Source organism: Carcharhinus amblyrhynchos, chromosome 16, assembly GCF_965287045.1.
Source record: "Carcharhinus amblyrhynchos chromosome 16, sCarAmb.v2.hapA, whole genome shotgun sequence".
Lineage (NCBI taxonomy): Eukaryota > Metazoa > Chordata > Chondrichthyes > Carcharhiniformes > Carcharhinidae > Carcharhinus > Carcharhinus amblyrhynchos.
In genome coordinates, this window is record NC_137339.1 from 14138293 (window position 1) to 14155175 (window position 16883).

General features: G+C 43.7%; 1 protein-coding gene across 3 annotated transcripts in view; it reads left to right on the forward strand.

Moving 5' to 3' along the window:
* Window positions 1-792: 792 nt before the first annotated feature.
* mybl2b (MYB proto-oncogene like 2b) overlaps window positions 793-16883 on the forward strand; it is a 36608-nt gene continuing 20517 nt past the window's right edge. For all 3 annotated transcript variants that reach the window (XM_080204734.1, XM_080204736.1, XM_080204737.1), the window contains exons 1-6: window positions 793-1016; window positions 8642-8735; window positions 10631-10702; window positions 12700-12792; window positions 13483-13703; window positions 16019-16175. In XM_080204734.1, the coding sequence (XP_080060860.1) occupies window positions 997-1016; window positions 8642-8735; window positions 10631-10702; window positions 12700-12792; window positions 13483-13703; window positions 16019-16175 (657 nt within the window). In that variant the 5' untranslated portion in view covers window positions 793-996. The remainder of the gene's footprint in view (window positions 1017-8641; window positions 8736-10630; window positions 10703-12699; window positions 12793-13482; window positions 13704-16018; window positions 16176-16883) is intronic.

Consider the following 16883-nt stretch of genomic DNA (forward strand, 5'->3'; position numbering starts at 1 on the left):
GAGAGTGCAGAGGAGATTTACCAGAATGCTGCCTGGTTTGGAGAGTAGGTCTAATGAGGAAAGGTTGAGGGAACTGGGGCTTTTCTCTTTAGAGTGGAGGAGGTTGAAAGGTGACTTAATAGAGGTTTATAAGATGACGGAGTGGGGTAATTACAGTGGATGTGCAGAGACTATTTGCTCGGGTGGCTGCAGCTGTACCCGTTGAAGTGGTGGAGGCTACCTCGCTAAATATTTTTAAGATGCGGGTTGATGGGTTTTTGATAAGAGAGGGGATTAAGGGTTATGGGGAGAGGGCGGGAATGTGGAACTGAGCCACGACAGATCAGCCATGATCTTATTGAATGGCGGGGCAGGCTCGAAGGGCTAGATGGCCTACTCCTGCTCCTGTTTCTTATGTTGGAGGTAGATTCTTCACTCAGAGAGTGGTTGGGGTGTGGAGTACACTGCCGGCTGTAATAGCGAGTCGGACACTTTAGGAAGTGGTTATTGGATCGGCACATGGAGCACACCAGAATTATAGGGGGTGGGATAGCTAGGCATAACATTAAGGGCCGAAGAGCCTGTACTGTGCTGCACTGTTCTATGTTCTACAGTTCTGCTGGTAATTGATGGATACTCTGAGACAAGGGAGGGTGAGAAGTGGGGAGGAGGGGGCGGGACCAGGGCAGGGGGAGGAGGGGGCGGGACCAGGACAGGGGGAGGAGGGGGCGGGACCAGGGCAGGGGGAGGGGAGGTGAGTCTGTGAGTGAGTGCGCAGGCGCAGAGGCCGGCGGCCGGGAGCGGCGCGTTTGGCGGGTTTTTGGAAGGAGCTCGAGCGGGAACGGGGCAGAAACCGGAGCAGCAAAGCCCCTCCCCCCTCCCCGCACCCCCCGGTCAGAGCGGCTGCTGTGCGTGTGTGCTGAAGGGAATGCGGGTGGACGGCGCTGGGTGATCGCCAGGCTGCAGTTACCCTGAGGCGGCTGAGCTTCCCCTGGGCCCCGCTGTCCCCCCCCCCCCATGGCCCAGCAAAACCTCGGGTAAGAAACTCGCAGCAAACTGCCCGGGAGACCCCAACAACCTCCCCCCCCGCCCCGAAACACCCCTCCCCCCGAACCTCCCCCCGTGCCCCCCCCGAACCTCCCCCCGTGCCCCCCCCGAACCTCCCCCCGTGCCCCCCCCGAACCTCCCCCCGTGCCCCCCCCGAACCTCCCCCCGTGCCCCCCCCGAACCTCCCCCCGTGCCCCCCCCGAACCTCCCCCCGTGCCCCCCCCGAACCTCCCCCCGTGCCCCCCCCGAACCTCCCCCCGTGCCCCCCCCGAACCTCCCCCCGTGCCCCCCCCGAACCTCCCCCCGTGCCCCCCCCGAACCTCCCCCCGTGCCCCCCCCGAACCTCCCCCCGTGCCCCCCCCGAACCTCCCCCCGTGCCCCCCCCGAACCTCCCCCCGTGCCCCCCCCGAACCTCCCCCCGTGCCCCCCCCGAACCTCCCCCCGTGCCCCCCCCGAACCTCCCCCCGTGCCCCCCCCCGAACCTCCCCCCGTGCCCCCCCCGAACCTCCCCCCGTGCCCCCCCCGAACCTCCCCCCGTGCCCCCCCCGAACCTCCCCCCGTGCCCCCCCCGTGCCCCCCCCGAACCTCCCCCCGTGCCCCCCCCGAACCTCCCCCCGTGGCCCCCCCGAACCTCCCCCCGTGGCCCCCCCGAACCTCCCCCCGTGGCCCCCCCGAACCTCCCCCCGTGGCCCCCCCGAACCTCCCCCCGTGGCCCCCCCGAACCTCCCCCCGTGCCCCCCCCGAACCTCCCCCCGTGCCCCCCCCGAACCTCCCCCCCGAACCACCTCCTCCCCCCCCCCGAACCTCCCCCCCGAACCACCTCCCCCGAACCCCCACCACCTCCCCCCCCGAACCACCTCCTCCCCCCCCCCGAACCACCTCCTCCCCCTCCCCCCCCCCCCCGAACCACCTCCTCCCCCTCCCCCCCCGAACCACCTCCTCCCCCTCCCCCCCCCCGAACCACCTCCTCCCCCCCCCCCACCCCCGAACCTCTCCCTCTCCCCCGCCCCGCACCTCTCCCTCTCCCCCGCTGTCCCCCCTTCACAGCCTGATAGTGGGGCTGGGGTCTTTCCCCACAAGGCAAGTTGGAGGGGTTCTAATAAGTTTTTAAAATTTATAATTTAAAAAATGTTCTGAGAGGATCAGCTGGGAAATTATTGTTCCTGTTCCTTTTGAAGCACTAATTTTCTTGTTAGAATCAGCATTGATCCTAGGAGGCGAAAAAAAGTTTAAAGTTTATTTATTAGTGTGACAAGAGGCTTACATTGACACTTGTGAAAATCCCCATGGAGCCACACTCTGACGCCTGTTTGGGTACACTGAGGGTGAATTTAGCATGGCCAGTGCACCTAACCAGCAGGTCCTTTGGATTGTGGGAGGAAACCCATGCAGACACAGGGAGGATGTGCAGACTCTGCACAGACAGTGATCCAAACTGGGAATCAAACCAGGGCTCCTAGCATTGTGAGGCAGCAGTGCTAACCACAGTGTCACCCTATAGAAAGGAGGAGTGTACATTTTTAATAGAACCTGACTTCTTTTCTCTCCATTTAAATTAAGGTGGAAACTTTTAATGGGTTCCCTTGTAGGTGTCAATGGATAGCTCTTTTGTCCCAAGATTGTGGTTTCAAATCCCACTCCAGATACTTGAGTACATAATCAAGGCTGACACTCCAGTATAAGACTGAGGGGGTGCTGCTGATGAGTCTTTCCTCTTAGGTGGGTGTAAAAGATCCTTTGCTGTCCTGGCCAACTTTTATTCCTGGACTGCTGTCTGTCAACTTTTGTCCTTGGAATGCTATATCTGGTCACTATTACATTGTTGTTTGTGGAATCTGGCTGTGCACTGTTTGGCTGCCTTGTTTACCATGCTACAGCAGTGAGCACAGTTCAGGTATCAGCTGTGAATTGCTTTGGGGCATCCTGAAGTTAGCAACAACACCACACGAATGGAATTTGTAAAACTAAGGACATATGCTCCAGTTTATCTCTAATTAAAAAAATAGCATGAGCACAAAGGTTTTCTTAGTGTGTTTTTTTTTGTTTTAAACAAGAAAAATGATGGTAAACACGGATAACTATTCATTTTTGGTTGAGGCTTCAAATTATCCCTTCAGTTCTCAATTTAATATTTTAGCTTTAATAACTTGCAATGTTTTGTGCATGTGTTTGATTGCCTACAGAAAAGATAATTTGGTGATGAAATGTTTAACAAATAACTTGTTGTTTGGAAGGCCAAGATAATTTTGAATTGATTTTTTTGCAAATGCTGCTGTGAGGAAAATATTGAACACTAGTGTACAGTTTTTCTTTCCCAAACACATTTTAGCCGTAAGCAAGTGCTGACTACAACAGGAGCTTGGTTTTCCTGCTGTCAATTCTTAATTATTTAAAAGTTGACAGAATTTGCTTCAAAGTTTTGTTGGGCTTGCAATCTGTTGCCAGATTAGCCACCTGTTCTTATCTAACTGTCAATACTTATTTGGGGAGGCCTCATCTGCATCAGTAATAAGATGCCTGTTCACTTAAGACAATTGTTTTTGAAGCCTCATTGCTGTTAGTATTTGGCTATAAATCCTGATCCAACTCTTTCAGATGAGCTTTCCCTGCAATGCATAGGTTCGTATTTGTCTCCCTTGTGCTGCTTTTCCAGGTTCAGTTCATGTGTGCAGATACCGATACCCAAAATAAATGACATTGGAAAGCAGAAGCAAAATAGCTTCAAAATGTTCTACACCTGATCTTTACCATCTGTTGTATATTGGCCCCTGTCTAGCTTAAGTGATGTGGCGATGCTGGCATTGGACTGGGGTAAACACAGTAAGAAGTCTCACAGCGCCAGGTTAAAGTCCAACCAATTTATTTGATAGTAAACTCACAAGCTTTTGGGTTTGCCCCTTTGTCAGGTGAATGGAGAGTTCTGGCCTCAGACAGAGCATATAACAGCACAGACAGTTTACAGATTACTGATTAGAATGCGAGTCTTTACAACTAACCTGCTATTCAAGTCTTAAAGATGCAGACGTGAGTGGAAAGAACATTAGGCATAGGTTAAAGAGATGTGTATTGTCTGCAGACAGTACAGTAAGTGAGGTTTTGCAAACCCAGGCAAGTCATTGGGGTTACAGATAATGCGACATGAACCAAAGATCCCGGTTGAGACCGTCCTCGTGTGTGCGGAACTTGGCTATCAGTCTCTGCTCAGTGACTCTGCGCTGTCGTGTGTCATGAAGGCCACCTTGGAGAACGCTTACCTGAAGGTCAGAGGCCGAATGCCCGTGACTGCTGAAGTGTTCGCCACCAGGAAGGGAACAGTCTTGCCAGTCTTCTCTATAATTTAAATAAAAAGTCAGAAGAAGGGTAAATAACACTTCATTCAATAGGACCAGTTGCAGGTGATATTACATGACAGGATGATAATGAATCATCTTCCAAATCTGACTCGGTTCTAAAATCCTCTGATATTTATTTCACCTCGCAATCTGACAAAATATCAGATGGAACTAAATTCAGTAGGAGTGTTCAACTGCCAGGGGAGCTTGTTGATTCATTCATAAATGATCTCTACAGGGTGGTAGAGGGGTATGTACATAGAGATTTAAAGTCTGTATTCCTCAGGGACAGAATAGTGCTGAGTATTCCAGATGGTTCACTTTCTGACCTTCCAAAAGGCAAAGATGAACTAACCCTAGACAAGGCAATCCAGGCAGTTAGACTGTCTGAGCTACACAAGTAACGGGGAAGTCCTGTAGGAAGTGAACATGACGTGAGGTAAAAGCCAACCCTCAGTATAGCTTATCAGATTACAACAACATAGAGCCAAGTCAAGTCAGGGAAAGCAATCCCTGAATCCCCCAGCAGAGTGACCTTGCCAGTGGTGCAATGTGAAGCATCCTCACCGGAAAGATCAATGTCCTGCAACCACAGCCTAATGCTTTACCTACAACAGATAGGAATACTTTGTGCAGTGTAGGTGTTTTGACTTGCACAGTTTGCCGGATAGCCCAAATGTGGAGTCAAGACTGAAAATCCAATAGAGACTGCCATGCTTCATGGGCTAAGTCAATGATTGTGGTCTTCATTTTGGAATGGTAACATCCTGGTAAATGGTCACTAATAAATGTTTACATTAGGATCAGCAGCCAGTCTCTCAGTCCTGTCCAATGGGGAACCATGCCTCGAAGGCTTTGAACAATAGACACTCCGCTTTGCAGGATAGGGTGCGTCCAGTTTCCGGTCATTGGCATGATCCTGAAACGACTGAGGTTTTGGAGCTGGTGTGTCATCTACAACAGCCTTTCTCTTGCATAGGGATGTCTGCATAGCCCTGGATCTCTTCTAGATGGTGGAGGATGCCAAGACTGCAGTATTGTTAGCCAGAACACATTCCAAGCACTCAAATACTAAAATGTATTCAGACTATGATTTCAGGTTCAAAGTCTCTTTGTGGAGCAGGTTTGTCCATTATCGTTGTAGGTTCAGTAAAGAGTCCAATGGTCAGACCAACCTGCCACCCGTAAGATTACCGTTGCACTTCCAGAGGAAGCTGTATCAAAGAATGATCAGTCTATCTCCAAATACGATGATGGTACAGTTGGTCAATATGCAACCACTGTACACACAATGCAATCTCCAGCCAGTGTGCAAAAACCACAAGAGATGATGGGACCTGGTAGCAGTGTCATGCTACTGACAAAAAGTAGAGATGAGCATGCCACTAAATGTTCTCACTCCAAGAATGCTCTTCGTCAGCCTCAGGGCTTTGGGGAGATCCACACGGAGAAAGGAGGAGAAGCAGTGCCAACGTGACAAATACCATGTTCATCCATCCGGTGAGAGATGATGGAGAGTAACAGGAGCCATGGATCAACACAATGGCAAAACCAACTAGGCATGGTTCAACATCAAGCAGTGGAAGAATAGAATGAAAGCGTATCCAAATGCCAGTCCAACCTCCAAGCCATCAACAAGAACCAAAACCAATCGTGCCTCCCACTCTTCTAGTAGAACGGCGAATGAGATTTGGAAGGTGTAGAATGCCTCCAGACTGCCTGAACCTTTAACTTCAAGAACAGGAAGAGAGGAGATGGGGTTAGGAGAATGTTGTTAACCCTAATAGCGTTATGTTTGTAATGAGGTAAATGCATAAAATGTGTAACAATGTAAGACTTGAAGTAAAATAATGTAACTCTCTATATCCATGTAATAAAGACTTGAGGAAGTGTAGTGTCAGGTTCTGGTAAATACAGGGTTAATGTGGGACCGAGCACAGTGCAGTGTGCACACTGATGTAGGAAGACGTATGATCCTAGACCTAGGATCAGTGTGGTGTTGGTCAGAGACCTGTTGAGAAATAGAGATAGCTCCATGCCTGTATTCTTTACTGAATATTTGTATTTAGATATAAGTAGTTACTAAAGACTTGCTGTTAACATGCAGAAAACTATGAAGACTTCTTTAACAGACAAGTTCTGTAACCAGCACCATTCCAACACTTTCTGGTACCAAACTCCAGCTCCTCATTCCCTCAACATAATACTGACCCTCACTGCCTCCCAGCCTTGGTCTTGTGTCATCCTCTTTCATGAAAGTGGCAAGTCAACAGTCACAGCAGCAATCTGGATGCTGACTGGAATTTGGAACCCAGGGTTTCTCTCCTGACCTAAATGGGAGATAAAAGGAGCAAGTGCCAGGTCTACTGTTATTTGTCATTTATATTAATGATTTGGATGAGACTCTAGGAGGCATGGTTAGTAAGTTTGCAGATGACACCAAGATTAGTGGCATAGTGGACAGTGAAAAAGGTTATCTTAGATTGCAATGGGATCTTGATCAATTGGGCCAATGGGCTGACAAATGACAGATAGAGTTTAATTTGGATGAGTACGAGGTGATGCATTTTGGTAGATTGAACCAGAGCAGGACTTAGTTAATGGTAGGGCTTTGGAGAGTTACAGAACAAAGAGATCTAGGGGTACAGTTCGTAGCTCCTTGAAAGAGGAGCCCCAGCTGGACAGAGAACATTCAGTGTGCTTGGTTTCATTGGTCAGAACATTGAATACAGGAATTTGGATGTTTTGTTGAAGTTGTACAAGACATTTGTAAGGCCACACTTGGAGTACTGTGTACAGTTCTGGTCATCCTATTATAGAAAGGATATTATTAAACTAGAAAAGAGTGCAGAAAAGATTTACTAGGATGCTACCGGGACTTGATGGATTGAGTTATAAGGAGAGGCTGGATAGACTCTGCCTTTTTTTTCCTGGAGAGTAGAAGGCTGAGGGATGACCTTGTAGAGGTCTGTAAAATAATGAGGGGTGTAGATAAAGTAGATAGTCAACATCTTTTCCCAAAGGTAGGGGAGTCTAAAACTAGAGGATATAGATTTAAGATGAGAGGGGAGAGATACAGAAGTGTCCAGAGGGGCAATTTTTTCACACAGAGGGTGGTGAGTGTCTGGAACAAGCTGCCAGAAGTAGTAGGAGAGGCGGGTACAATTTTGTCTTAAAAAGCATTTAGATAGTTACATGGGTACGATGGGTATAGAGGGATATGGGCCAAATACAGGCAATTGGGGCTAGCTTAGGGGTTGGACAGTTTGGGCCAAAGGGCCTGTTTCCGTGCTGTAAACCTCTATGACTCCATGTGCAAGTCAGTCTGAAAAAAAAGTTATATGCAAACAGGGTAGGGTACTATGACAAGAAAGTGAGAAATGTACAGAAATTAAGTGGCAGGGACAACGAGTGACTTGCACAAAGGACAATAATGTAGAATCACAGAGAAATGACAACAAGGGGAAATGTTTTAAAAGCAAATTGGGGGAAATGGTGATGGGCTGGGGAGGTGGTGGATAGGCGGAGAATAATACTAATAGAGAGACAGAAGATTTCAGGGTCAAGGAAAAGACGAACTAGGGGAAGAGGCCAGTCGTGTATAAGAAGTTGTAAGCAATACCACAAATCATAATCTTGGAGGGTTATTGATAACTGATTTGTAAACTACAGTTGCATAATTTGATGTGTTCACGTTGTCATTTATGCAATCAAAATGGTGAGACATGGTTACCAAAAAATTGTTTTGAGCTTTGTATTTGGTACTTCACGAGGCATCTTCTAGAATTATTTCCTGAGATTTCTACATATATTTTTGTTTCTTTCTAAACTCAAGAAAGCTTGTCAGACTGAAATCACGGAAGTGGCACATTCTTCCATCTATATCATTGTTAAAACCCTGTGAGAACCAACAGAGTGGGAAAATGGGGAAGTTCTGGCACCCATCGTGAGCTGCTTGTAATGTATGACGCTTCAACAAACTTGCAGGATAAATTAGGATTTCAAGACTGGAACATGGGCATGTTTCATGCAATCCGTAATTGCTAGTCAAACAAGAGGGTCAACTACTTGCAAACATGGTAATTTTTTTTTTTGATTGGGTATCGACGGTAGCAGGTCATGGATATACCGAAGTGGCCAAAAGAGATTCAAGCTTGCTTGATCCTACTTTTACACTAATCGTATTGACTCTACCAATTGCTGTTTCAGCTCTAAGTCTCATGATCTATATATTATCTACTCCCATCATGGAACGTGCTTTCTTTTCATGTGTGTGTATATAGAGAAGAATGGGATGAACCCTCGCAGGATTTGGATTGTGATATCCCGGACCACAAAGATGCAAAGTTCTTCAAAATCAAATGGTCTTCAGAAGAGGTATCTGCTCTGAAATTAATTTGCTTATTTTTAGTATTTTTATAACAAAAAAAAGCAAAACTCCAGAGCTTATTTTGTTAGTATCCTGCCTGTTATGAAAGAAATTCAATTCTTGTATAGTATTGGACCAATATTATTAAAATTCCTCAAAAGATTCTCTCGTAGGAACACAGGGAATAGGCTATTTAGCTGCTTGATCCTGCTCTGACATACAATTTAAATCATGGCTCATAAACCATTTTCCCAAATTATTCCCAAATCCTTTAATATCTACTCCAACATCCTTTAGTGTTTTTCATTGGAAGGAGAAATTTTAGTTTTAACTTCTGGAATTCCCTCCCTAAAAATTTCTGTTGTGCGGCTTTCTTTTTGACCATTATTTAGTCACTTCTAATTCTTCTAATATTAAATATTACATGCTCCTAATTTTCTATTTAAAAACAATTAATAGCCTCTTTGGTTGGAAACAAATATTGTTCTAATTCTAATTTGTTCTAATTTTTTAAAACTTTTTATCCTTGCTGGATTATGTTAGCACTTGTTGATTTGTTACATTCTCTGAAAAGTAACAGAATGAAACTCTACTGTTTAATGAGAAAGTGAAAATCTGTTCTGACTGAAAGGACAAGGTGTAGGGTGCTCCTTCGTGGATGAAACAGCAGCAACAACCAAATCTTATCATGGATTTGCATGGGTTCTGCAAAAGAAAATCAGAAATCGCTAAGGCACTACTGTTTCAAAGTATGAGCAACAATCTGTAAGCACGCAGATGTGTTGTAGAATTTGTGCAACATATCAGTAAAAGTGGCTGTGGTGACCTGTATGTCTGCTGAAGTTGAACTATTTTTCACATGACGATAATGCATTTATTTGGGCACTGCTATGTACAACCATTCAAGCATGTTGTGGCCCTTCGGACTCTTGAGAGACTGTTCAAGCCTTTGGGCTTACCGAAATGCGTTAATCAAATTCACTCCATTTAAATAACCACTGCAGCTGCTTGTCTTATGATTCTGAAGTGCACTGAAGTGTGTGCCAGAGTAGTAATGGGTTGCAAACATAGCGTTTTAGTGCTTAAATTTCAGGAAGTTTGTGACGCCATCTGCTGCTCTGCTTTATCTGCTGCAGGACATCAGACCAGCTGTCCAATTTCAGGTCGTTGCTCTGTTTCTAGTAGATTGACGGTGGATATACATTTGTATGTTTGAACTCGTAGTCTTGTGACAGCCAGGTTAATGAAAACATTTTAAAGGGTCATCCTTTCTGTTTAGGGAACTTTTGTTTATGGCATCGTTCGTCCGAATCATGAAATATGTTAACAAAAGCATGTAATATTTTTCAAAAGGTTGTATGAGCTGTTATTGATTCCCAGTGATAAATGGGTTTATCGAACGTTCCTTAAATGAGGAAATTGCTATTTTTGTCAGATATGATAAAAAAACGAAGTACCGGTGTCGACCGCCTTACCAGCATCTCAAAATTCAGATAGACCCAAAAATTAGCTGCATTCGAAGCTGGCACCTTGGTTAGCAATTTGAATCAAATCCTTTTATTCGTTATTTTTTGGACTTTATTTTATTTGATGTATTATCAGTATTTGCTTGGCCTAGGATCCAAAATTCTCAAATCCACATGTGTAAATCTGAGCTTCCCGGGTATGGGTTTGGCATCTGTACGATGCAACTTTTTCTCCTGTGTACAAGCGAACCCAATTTAACGCAGAAATTGTGGCCTCAGTTTCATTGTTTAAACCTCTTAATATTGCCTTTGCTGCAGAATTCTTCATTAGAGTATCCATATAATCTTTTGAGGTTTCAAAAAGGACCATGCTGTCTACAACAGAATACTAATCACGTTGCCATGCTAAGTTTGCTTTTTTACTTCTGTTTGTACAGGATGAAAAGTTGAAGAAGCTGATCAACCAATATGGCAAAAATGACTGGCGATTTATAGCCAGTAATTTCTCTGTAAGTATCTTTAATTGTGGCTTGAAGGTGGTCGTTCTTTCCCTGGTTCTTCATGAGTAAAGCTGAAAAATCTTCTGACCTACATATTAATTACATAAGCACATGCACCCAGACACACTTGTGTGCAGCCTCACTAGACCCATATTTGAGTGCAATGAATAAGCAAAGTTAAAAACAGAAAACTATTTAAGACTCAGAATAGCAGAAGTAGGCTTTCTTCATGTAAATGTGTTAGTTCTTTGAGAAAAATGAGATAATTTAATATATTCTAAACTTGAATTTTTTTTTCAGTTTTCTCTTAAATCTTGTTTGTCTTGTTTATTTCAAAAATTTAAATTAAAAAATTGGCTTTGGATTGGTGGTGGATTGTACTTGATATTTCTTACTTTAGACTGAGTATAAAATTTAAGTATATCTTATTTTTAGGATGTAAATGGTTTTCAATTTGTTCTTAAAAATTTATTTTGAGCTTACCAAAATAATTCAGCTGAAACTGATGGTAAAGAATAAAAATGAAGGTAGCTGAGGTTAAATAATAGAGAATGGTTTTGAGAGAGCTTTCTTGGGTAAGAAGGATGATATGTTGGATGGAGAATTTCAGAGTAAGACAGCGATAGTTGCTGTCTTTCTGAAGGATGATGATGGTGACCAGAGGAAATTTTGTAGTACTGTAAAAGAACAGCATCATGATGCCATGTAGAATTTGTAATCCAGAGTGAAGATATAAATTTAATACATTGGTTAATTATAGGCTAGTGCATGAGTATAAGAATAGAGAAACGTTGTTGCAGTTGTATGGGGTGTTGGTGAGACCACATCTGAAGCAGTGTGTCCAGTCTGGGATGAAAGGATTGAAGTGTGAGGAGAGATTAAACCATTTGGGTTAATACTCTGTGGAGTTTAGAAGGATAAGAGGGGATCTGATCAAGGTATATAAAATTTTAAAAGGGATTGATGAAGTAAATGTAGGCCAAATGTTTCCTGTTACAGGGAAGTCGAGAACAAGAGGTCACAGGTATAAGTTGAGAGGCGGTAGATTTAGCACTGAGATGAGGAGGGACTACTTCTTGCAGAGGGTGGTAAATTTGTGGGAACTTGCTGCCCCGTAGCGCAGTGGAGTCTGAATCATTGAATGATTTCAAGAAGGTGATAGATATATTTCTAATTAAAAAGGGATGTAGGGAACAGGTGGGGGTGGATTTGAGTCCAGGGAGAGATCAGCTGTGGTCTGATTGAATGGTGGAGCAGGCTTGAAGGAGTTGAATTTGCCTACTTCTCCTAATTCCTATGTTCCTATACTCCACAAAGATGAGTTGATGGGTAAATGCAACATAATGCAAGATGGAATAATAGCATCTGAGTTTTTGGCAAGTTAAAATTTTTGTAGAATGGAACTTGGAGAGCATTGAGAAAAACTTTGCAAAAGTCAAGCCTGAAGTAACAAAAGAATGGCTGAGGATGTCAGTATCAGTATGGCGAGTGAATGGTAGAGGCAGCTGCTTTTATGATGGAAATAAGCAGTTTTGGCACAAGCAGCATATGGGTTTGAAGTTTAGCTCGATGTTGAACAAGCTGCGATTGCGTGTGTAGTATAAGTTCAACTAGAGCAGGCAAGCAGGTAGAATGGTGGAGTCATTGGAGAGGTTAAGAGTGTGAAATTTCTGGTAAAAGCTGAACAGAATCGATTTGGTCTTTGTGTTAAGTTGCAGGAAGTTATGACTTATCTGTAGCTTGATATGAGAGAAGTAATTTGACTGCACAGTGGTGGTGGTGGAGTCACCAATGGCTTTAAGAGAGACAGAGCTGGGTGTTGTCAGTGTACATGCAGAAACTGACCCTGTGCTCGACAATAGTTGAGAGGCAACAAATAAGTGGAATAGGAAGAGGCCAAGGATGGAATTTTGGAGGTGTCGAAAGATATTGTAAAACGAAACTAAACAAAGCTGAACTTCCTGTCCTCTGTATAATGTGTGTTTTTTGTCATGATTCTACTGCAGAACCGAACTGACCTTCAGTGCCAGCATAGATGGCTGAAGGTTCTGAATCCAGAGCTTGTGAAGGGGCCGTGGACGAAGGAAGAAGATCAGAAGGTAATAAAGTACAAATTGATGAAACTGTAAAGCTTATAGAAACATTGAAACTAGAAGCAGGAGTAGGCGATATGGACCTTCAGGTCTGCACTGCCATTCATTTTGGTCATGGCAGATCATTGAATTCAATATCCTGATCCCTTAACCCCCGAGAGCTACATTTAATTTCTTCTTGAAACCAGACAATGTTTTGGCCTCAACTGCATTCTGTGATAATATGGTAATGGATTTTTGTAAGTCCTTGAGTGTATAGTTTATTTTTATTCCTGTAGCTAATATGTTTAAAATGTTATTATAATCTGTTTATAATGGTTTTATATAAAACAGAAACTCAGTACCACTGAAGATTTGGATTTATAACTGATTCCTTATATGGTGCCAGTCTCCCTTTTCCTTTCAGTAAATTATGTAAAATGCTAAGCATAGGTTATGTTCAAGGTTATGCAGTAGGGTGAGGAATGGGAACACTGGACAGAAAAATCACCTGGCTTTTCTTCCTGATTGCTGTGCCTAACTGCAACAATACTGACAAAAGGGCTGAGATCAGGTTGTTAATCTCGTAATTTGTATTCTTTGGCATGATGTACAAAGAACATTTAAAAGAAATATACACATTTACTGAGTTACATAGCCCATTAAACAGAGAGCTGGGTGAATGAACTGATCTTTGACTCCTTTTCTTTAATTTAGGTAATTGAATTAGTTCAGAAGCATGGGCCAAAACGTTGGTCGTTGATTGCTAGACATCTAAAAGGTAGACTTGGCAAACAGTGTCGTGAGCGTTGGCACAATCATCTCAATCCTGAGGTTAAGAAGTCATCTTGGACTGAAGAGGAGGACAAAATTATTTATGAAGCGCACAAGATCCTTGGCAACCGCTGGGCAGAGATTGCAAAACTGCTCCCAGGGAGGCAAGTGTTCCATTTGATCTTGTCAACAGTGTGCTAGGAATGAGTATTTCTTTCTTAGTTTGTTTTCTGCTGGATTTGAAATTAGCAGTAGCTGAAACATCCAGACAATGAATATCTGGATTTTTGCAAAGCTGTTCATCCATACTTTGTTGCCTAATGTTTGTTTGTTTAATAGCTCTGCTCCTACATGCTGTAACTGTTGCACAGACAAACACTTTTAAAGAGTACTGTAGAAATATTGGCCTCTAGTTTCCCATAGGCTTTGAAAGTATCATTTTCACTGGATTAGAGACCAGAGGAAGGTGGCATATTGAAAGGAATTGAGTAAAGAAATACAGCAGAGGGAAAGGAATGCCCAGAAGCATGGATTGGGGAAGAAAGAAGAAAATAGCAATAACTTCTATCCAACCAATAAATTCATACTATGTTACAGTGCAAACGTCAAGGCTGAAGAATTTGCAACCATCTTCAGCCAGAAATGCTGGGTGGATGATCCATCTCCGCCTCCTCTTATGGCCCCCAGCATCACAGATGCCAATCTTCAGCCAGTTAGATTCACTCAACGTGATATAAAGAAACAGCTGAGGGCGCTGGATGCTGCAAAGGGCCTGAAGACTTGTGCTCCAGAACTAGCAGTGCCCTAGCCAAGCTGTTCTAGTACACTGTCTTCTACCTGACAATGTGTCCTGTCCACAAAAGCAGCGCAAACCCAACATGGTCAATTGTTGCCCCATCTTTCTATGCATTAGCAAAGTGAAGGAAGATGGTATCAGAGCAATAAACTGTTCCCTGATACTCAGTTTGGATTCAGCCAGTGCCACTAAGTGCCTGACCTCATTATAGCCTTGGTCCAAACTTGGACAAAAAGTTGAACTCCAGAAGGGAGGTAAGGGTGACTGCCCTTGACATTAAGGCAGCATTTAACTGACTGTGGAATCGAGGAGTTCTGGCAAAATTTGAGTTAATAGAAATCGAGAAGAAAACTCTATTGGTTGGGGTCATGCCAAGCACAAAGAAAGGTGATTATTGGAGGCAGTCTGTCAGTCCCAGCATATCGCTGCAAGGGTTCCTTAGGGTAGTGCCCTCAGCCCAATCATTATCTGATGCTTCATCAATGACCTCGCCTCTATCGTAAAGTCAGAAGTGTGGATGATTGCTTATGATGTGCACAAGGTTCAGCAGCATTTGTCAGTCCTCAGTTACTGAAACAGACCATGTTTTTATGCAAGACTGGGACAACATTAAGGCCTGGGCTGATAAAGTGCAAGTAACATTAGTAATATTTGTGCCAGACAACTGCCGGACATATCTCCAACAAGGGAGAGTTTAACCACCTTTCCTTGATATTCAGTGAACATATTATCACTGGGTCCCCCAGTGGCAACATTCTGGGAGTTGCCATTGACTAGAAACTGAACTGAATAAGTACTACGGCAATAGGAGTACGTCAGAGAGTAGAAATTCTTACTGCTCTGAATCCCCAAACCCTACCTCCCATTTTCTAGGCACAAGTCAGGAATGTGGAATATTCTCCACTCTCCTGGATGATCATGGCTTCATCAAGACTCCAAAAGCTCAGTGTCATTCAGGACAAAGCAGTTCGCTTGATCAGCCCTCCGTTCCTGACTTGACACATTTATTCCCTCCATAATGACTCACAGGGCAGGATTTGCTGGCTGTTCCTGCAGACAGTATCATCCAGTCCTGTTGGCAGGACCATCCTATCCCAGCGATTGTGAGTCCCTGCTACAGGTACAAGTATGTATTTCAGCTTGTAAAGCTTTTATGAATATTGTCTAGACAAAGTCTGTGTTCCAAGAGTTCCCATTGAGGTTAGTTTTAAAAAAACTTGTACATGGCTTTATAGGGAGACATTAGACCTGAAATTCCTGCCACTGCAAGTATGGTCAGACAGACAGAATGACTAACAATCTGACAGTGTTAACCCATCTCAGCACACAAGGATGGATCATCAGTATAAAAGGGGTCCACACTACTTACTGATTTTTGCTCTGTGTTTGCTGTCTGTGGGAGCCCCAGAAAATTTGAGCATTTCTGTATCAGTTGCACAGGCTGTTATGAAAAGGTTCTATAGTAAAAGAATGGACCCACAGTTGCTCTGTTGCCACTTTCCTAATGGCCTTGTGATTTCCACAAAAAACAGCACCAGGCTTCTATTTCCATATTCCCAAGTACATCTCTGAAGTTTGGCATTATTTAAAAGTTTGATCAGATTTCAGGAACTCCAAGATAACTGTTGCTTCGCTATTTAATTTAACCTAATCACTAAGTAGTGACTTTTTTTGAAATGATAGAACGGACAATGCTGTAAAGAACCACTGGAACTCAACTCTGAAAAGGAAGGTGGAAGTGGAAGGATACTTGCAAGATGGTAACCAGAAGATGCCGATGTTTTTATTCACTCATTCAGAGGATGGTGAAATCCAATGTTTCAGGACCAAAATGACTCAGGTTTGTTTTCTTTTAAACGTTCATTCAGGGATTCATACTGGATTCAAGTTTTATTGATTTTGCAAGAGGTGCTCCCTGTGCAAGATAAAAGCCGGTGATATCAGAAGTTCTACTTAACCAGGAAACTAATTATTTTGAAAAATAAATTGATATTTTCAATATTAGGATAAATTAGAAATCAGAGTTGTTTGTAAAATGTTTCAGTTGTTTTTCTTTAACTTATGTGCGTATTTTTGCTATCCTCTACTAGATACTCTTTAATTGCTCATCTTGAAGATAGTGAAATCCAGTGTTTCAAGACCATTTTATAGCTACTCTCATGATCCCAGAATGGGCCAAAGTGCTTTACACCTTTACTGTTTTGGTGGTATTAGTTGAGACATAAGTATTAGCCAGGTCACGGAAGAACTGCAGTACTTTGCTCTGATACCATTTTCCTTCACTTTGCTAATCACTGAGGGTGATTTAATAGTTTGGATCAGGAATTGGCTAGCTGATAGAAGACAGAGGGTGGTGGTTGATGGGAAATATTCAACCTGGAGTTCAGTTACTAGTGGTGTGCCTCAGGGATCTGTTTTGGGGCCACTGCTGTTCGTCATTTTTATAAATGACCTAGATGAGGGTGTAGAAGGATGGGTTAGTAAATTTGCTGATGACACCAAAGTTGGAGGAGTTGTAGACAGTGAGGATGGATGTTACAGTCTGCAG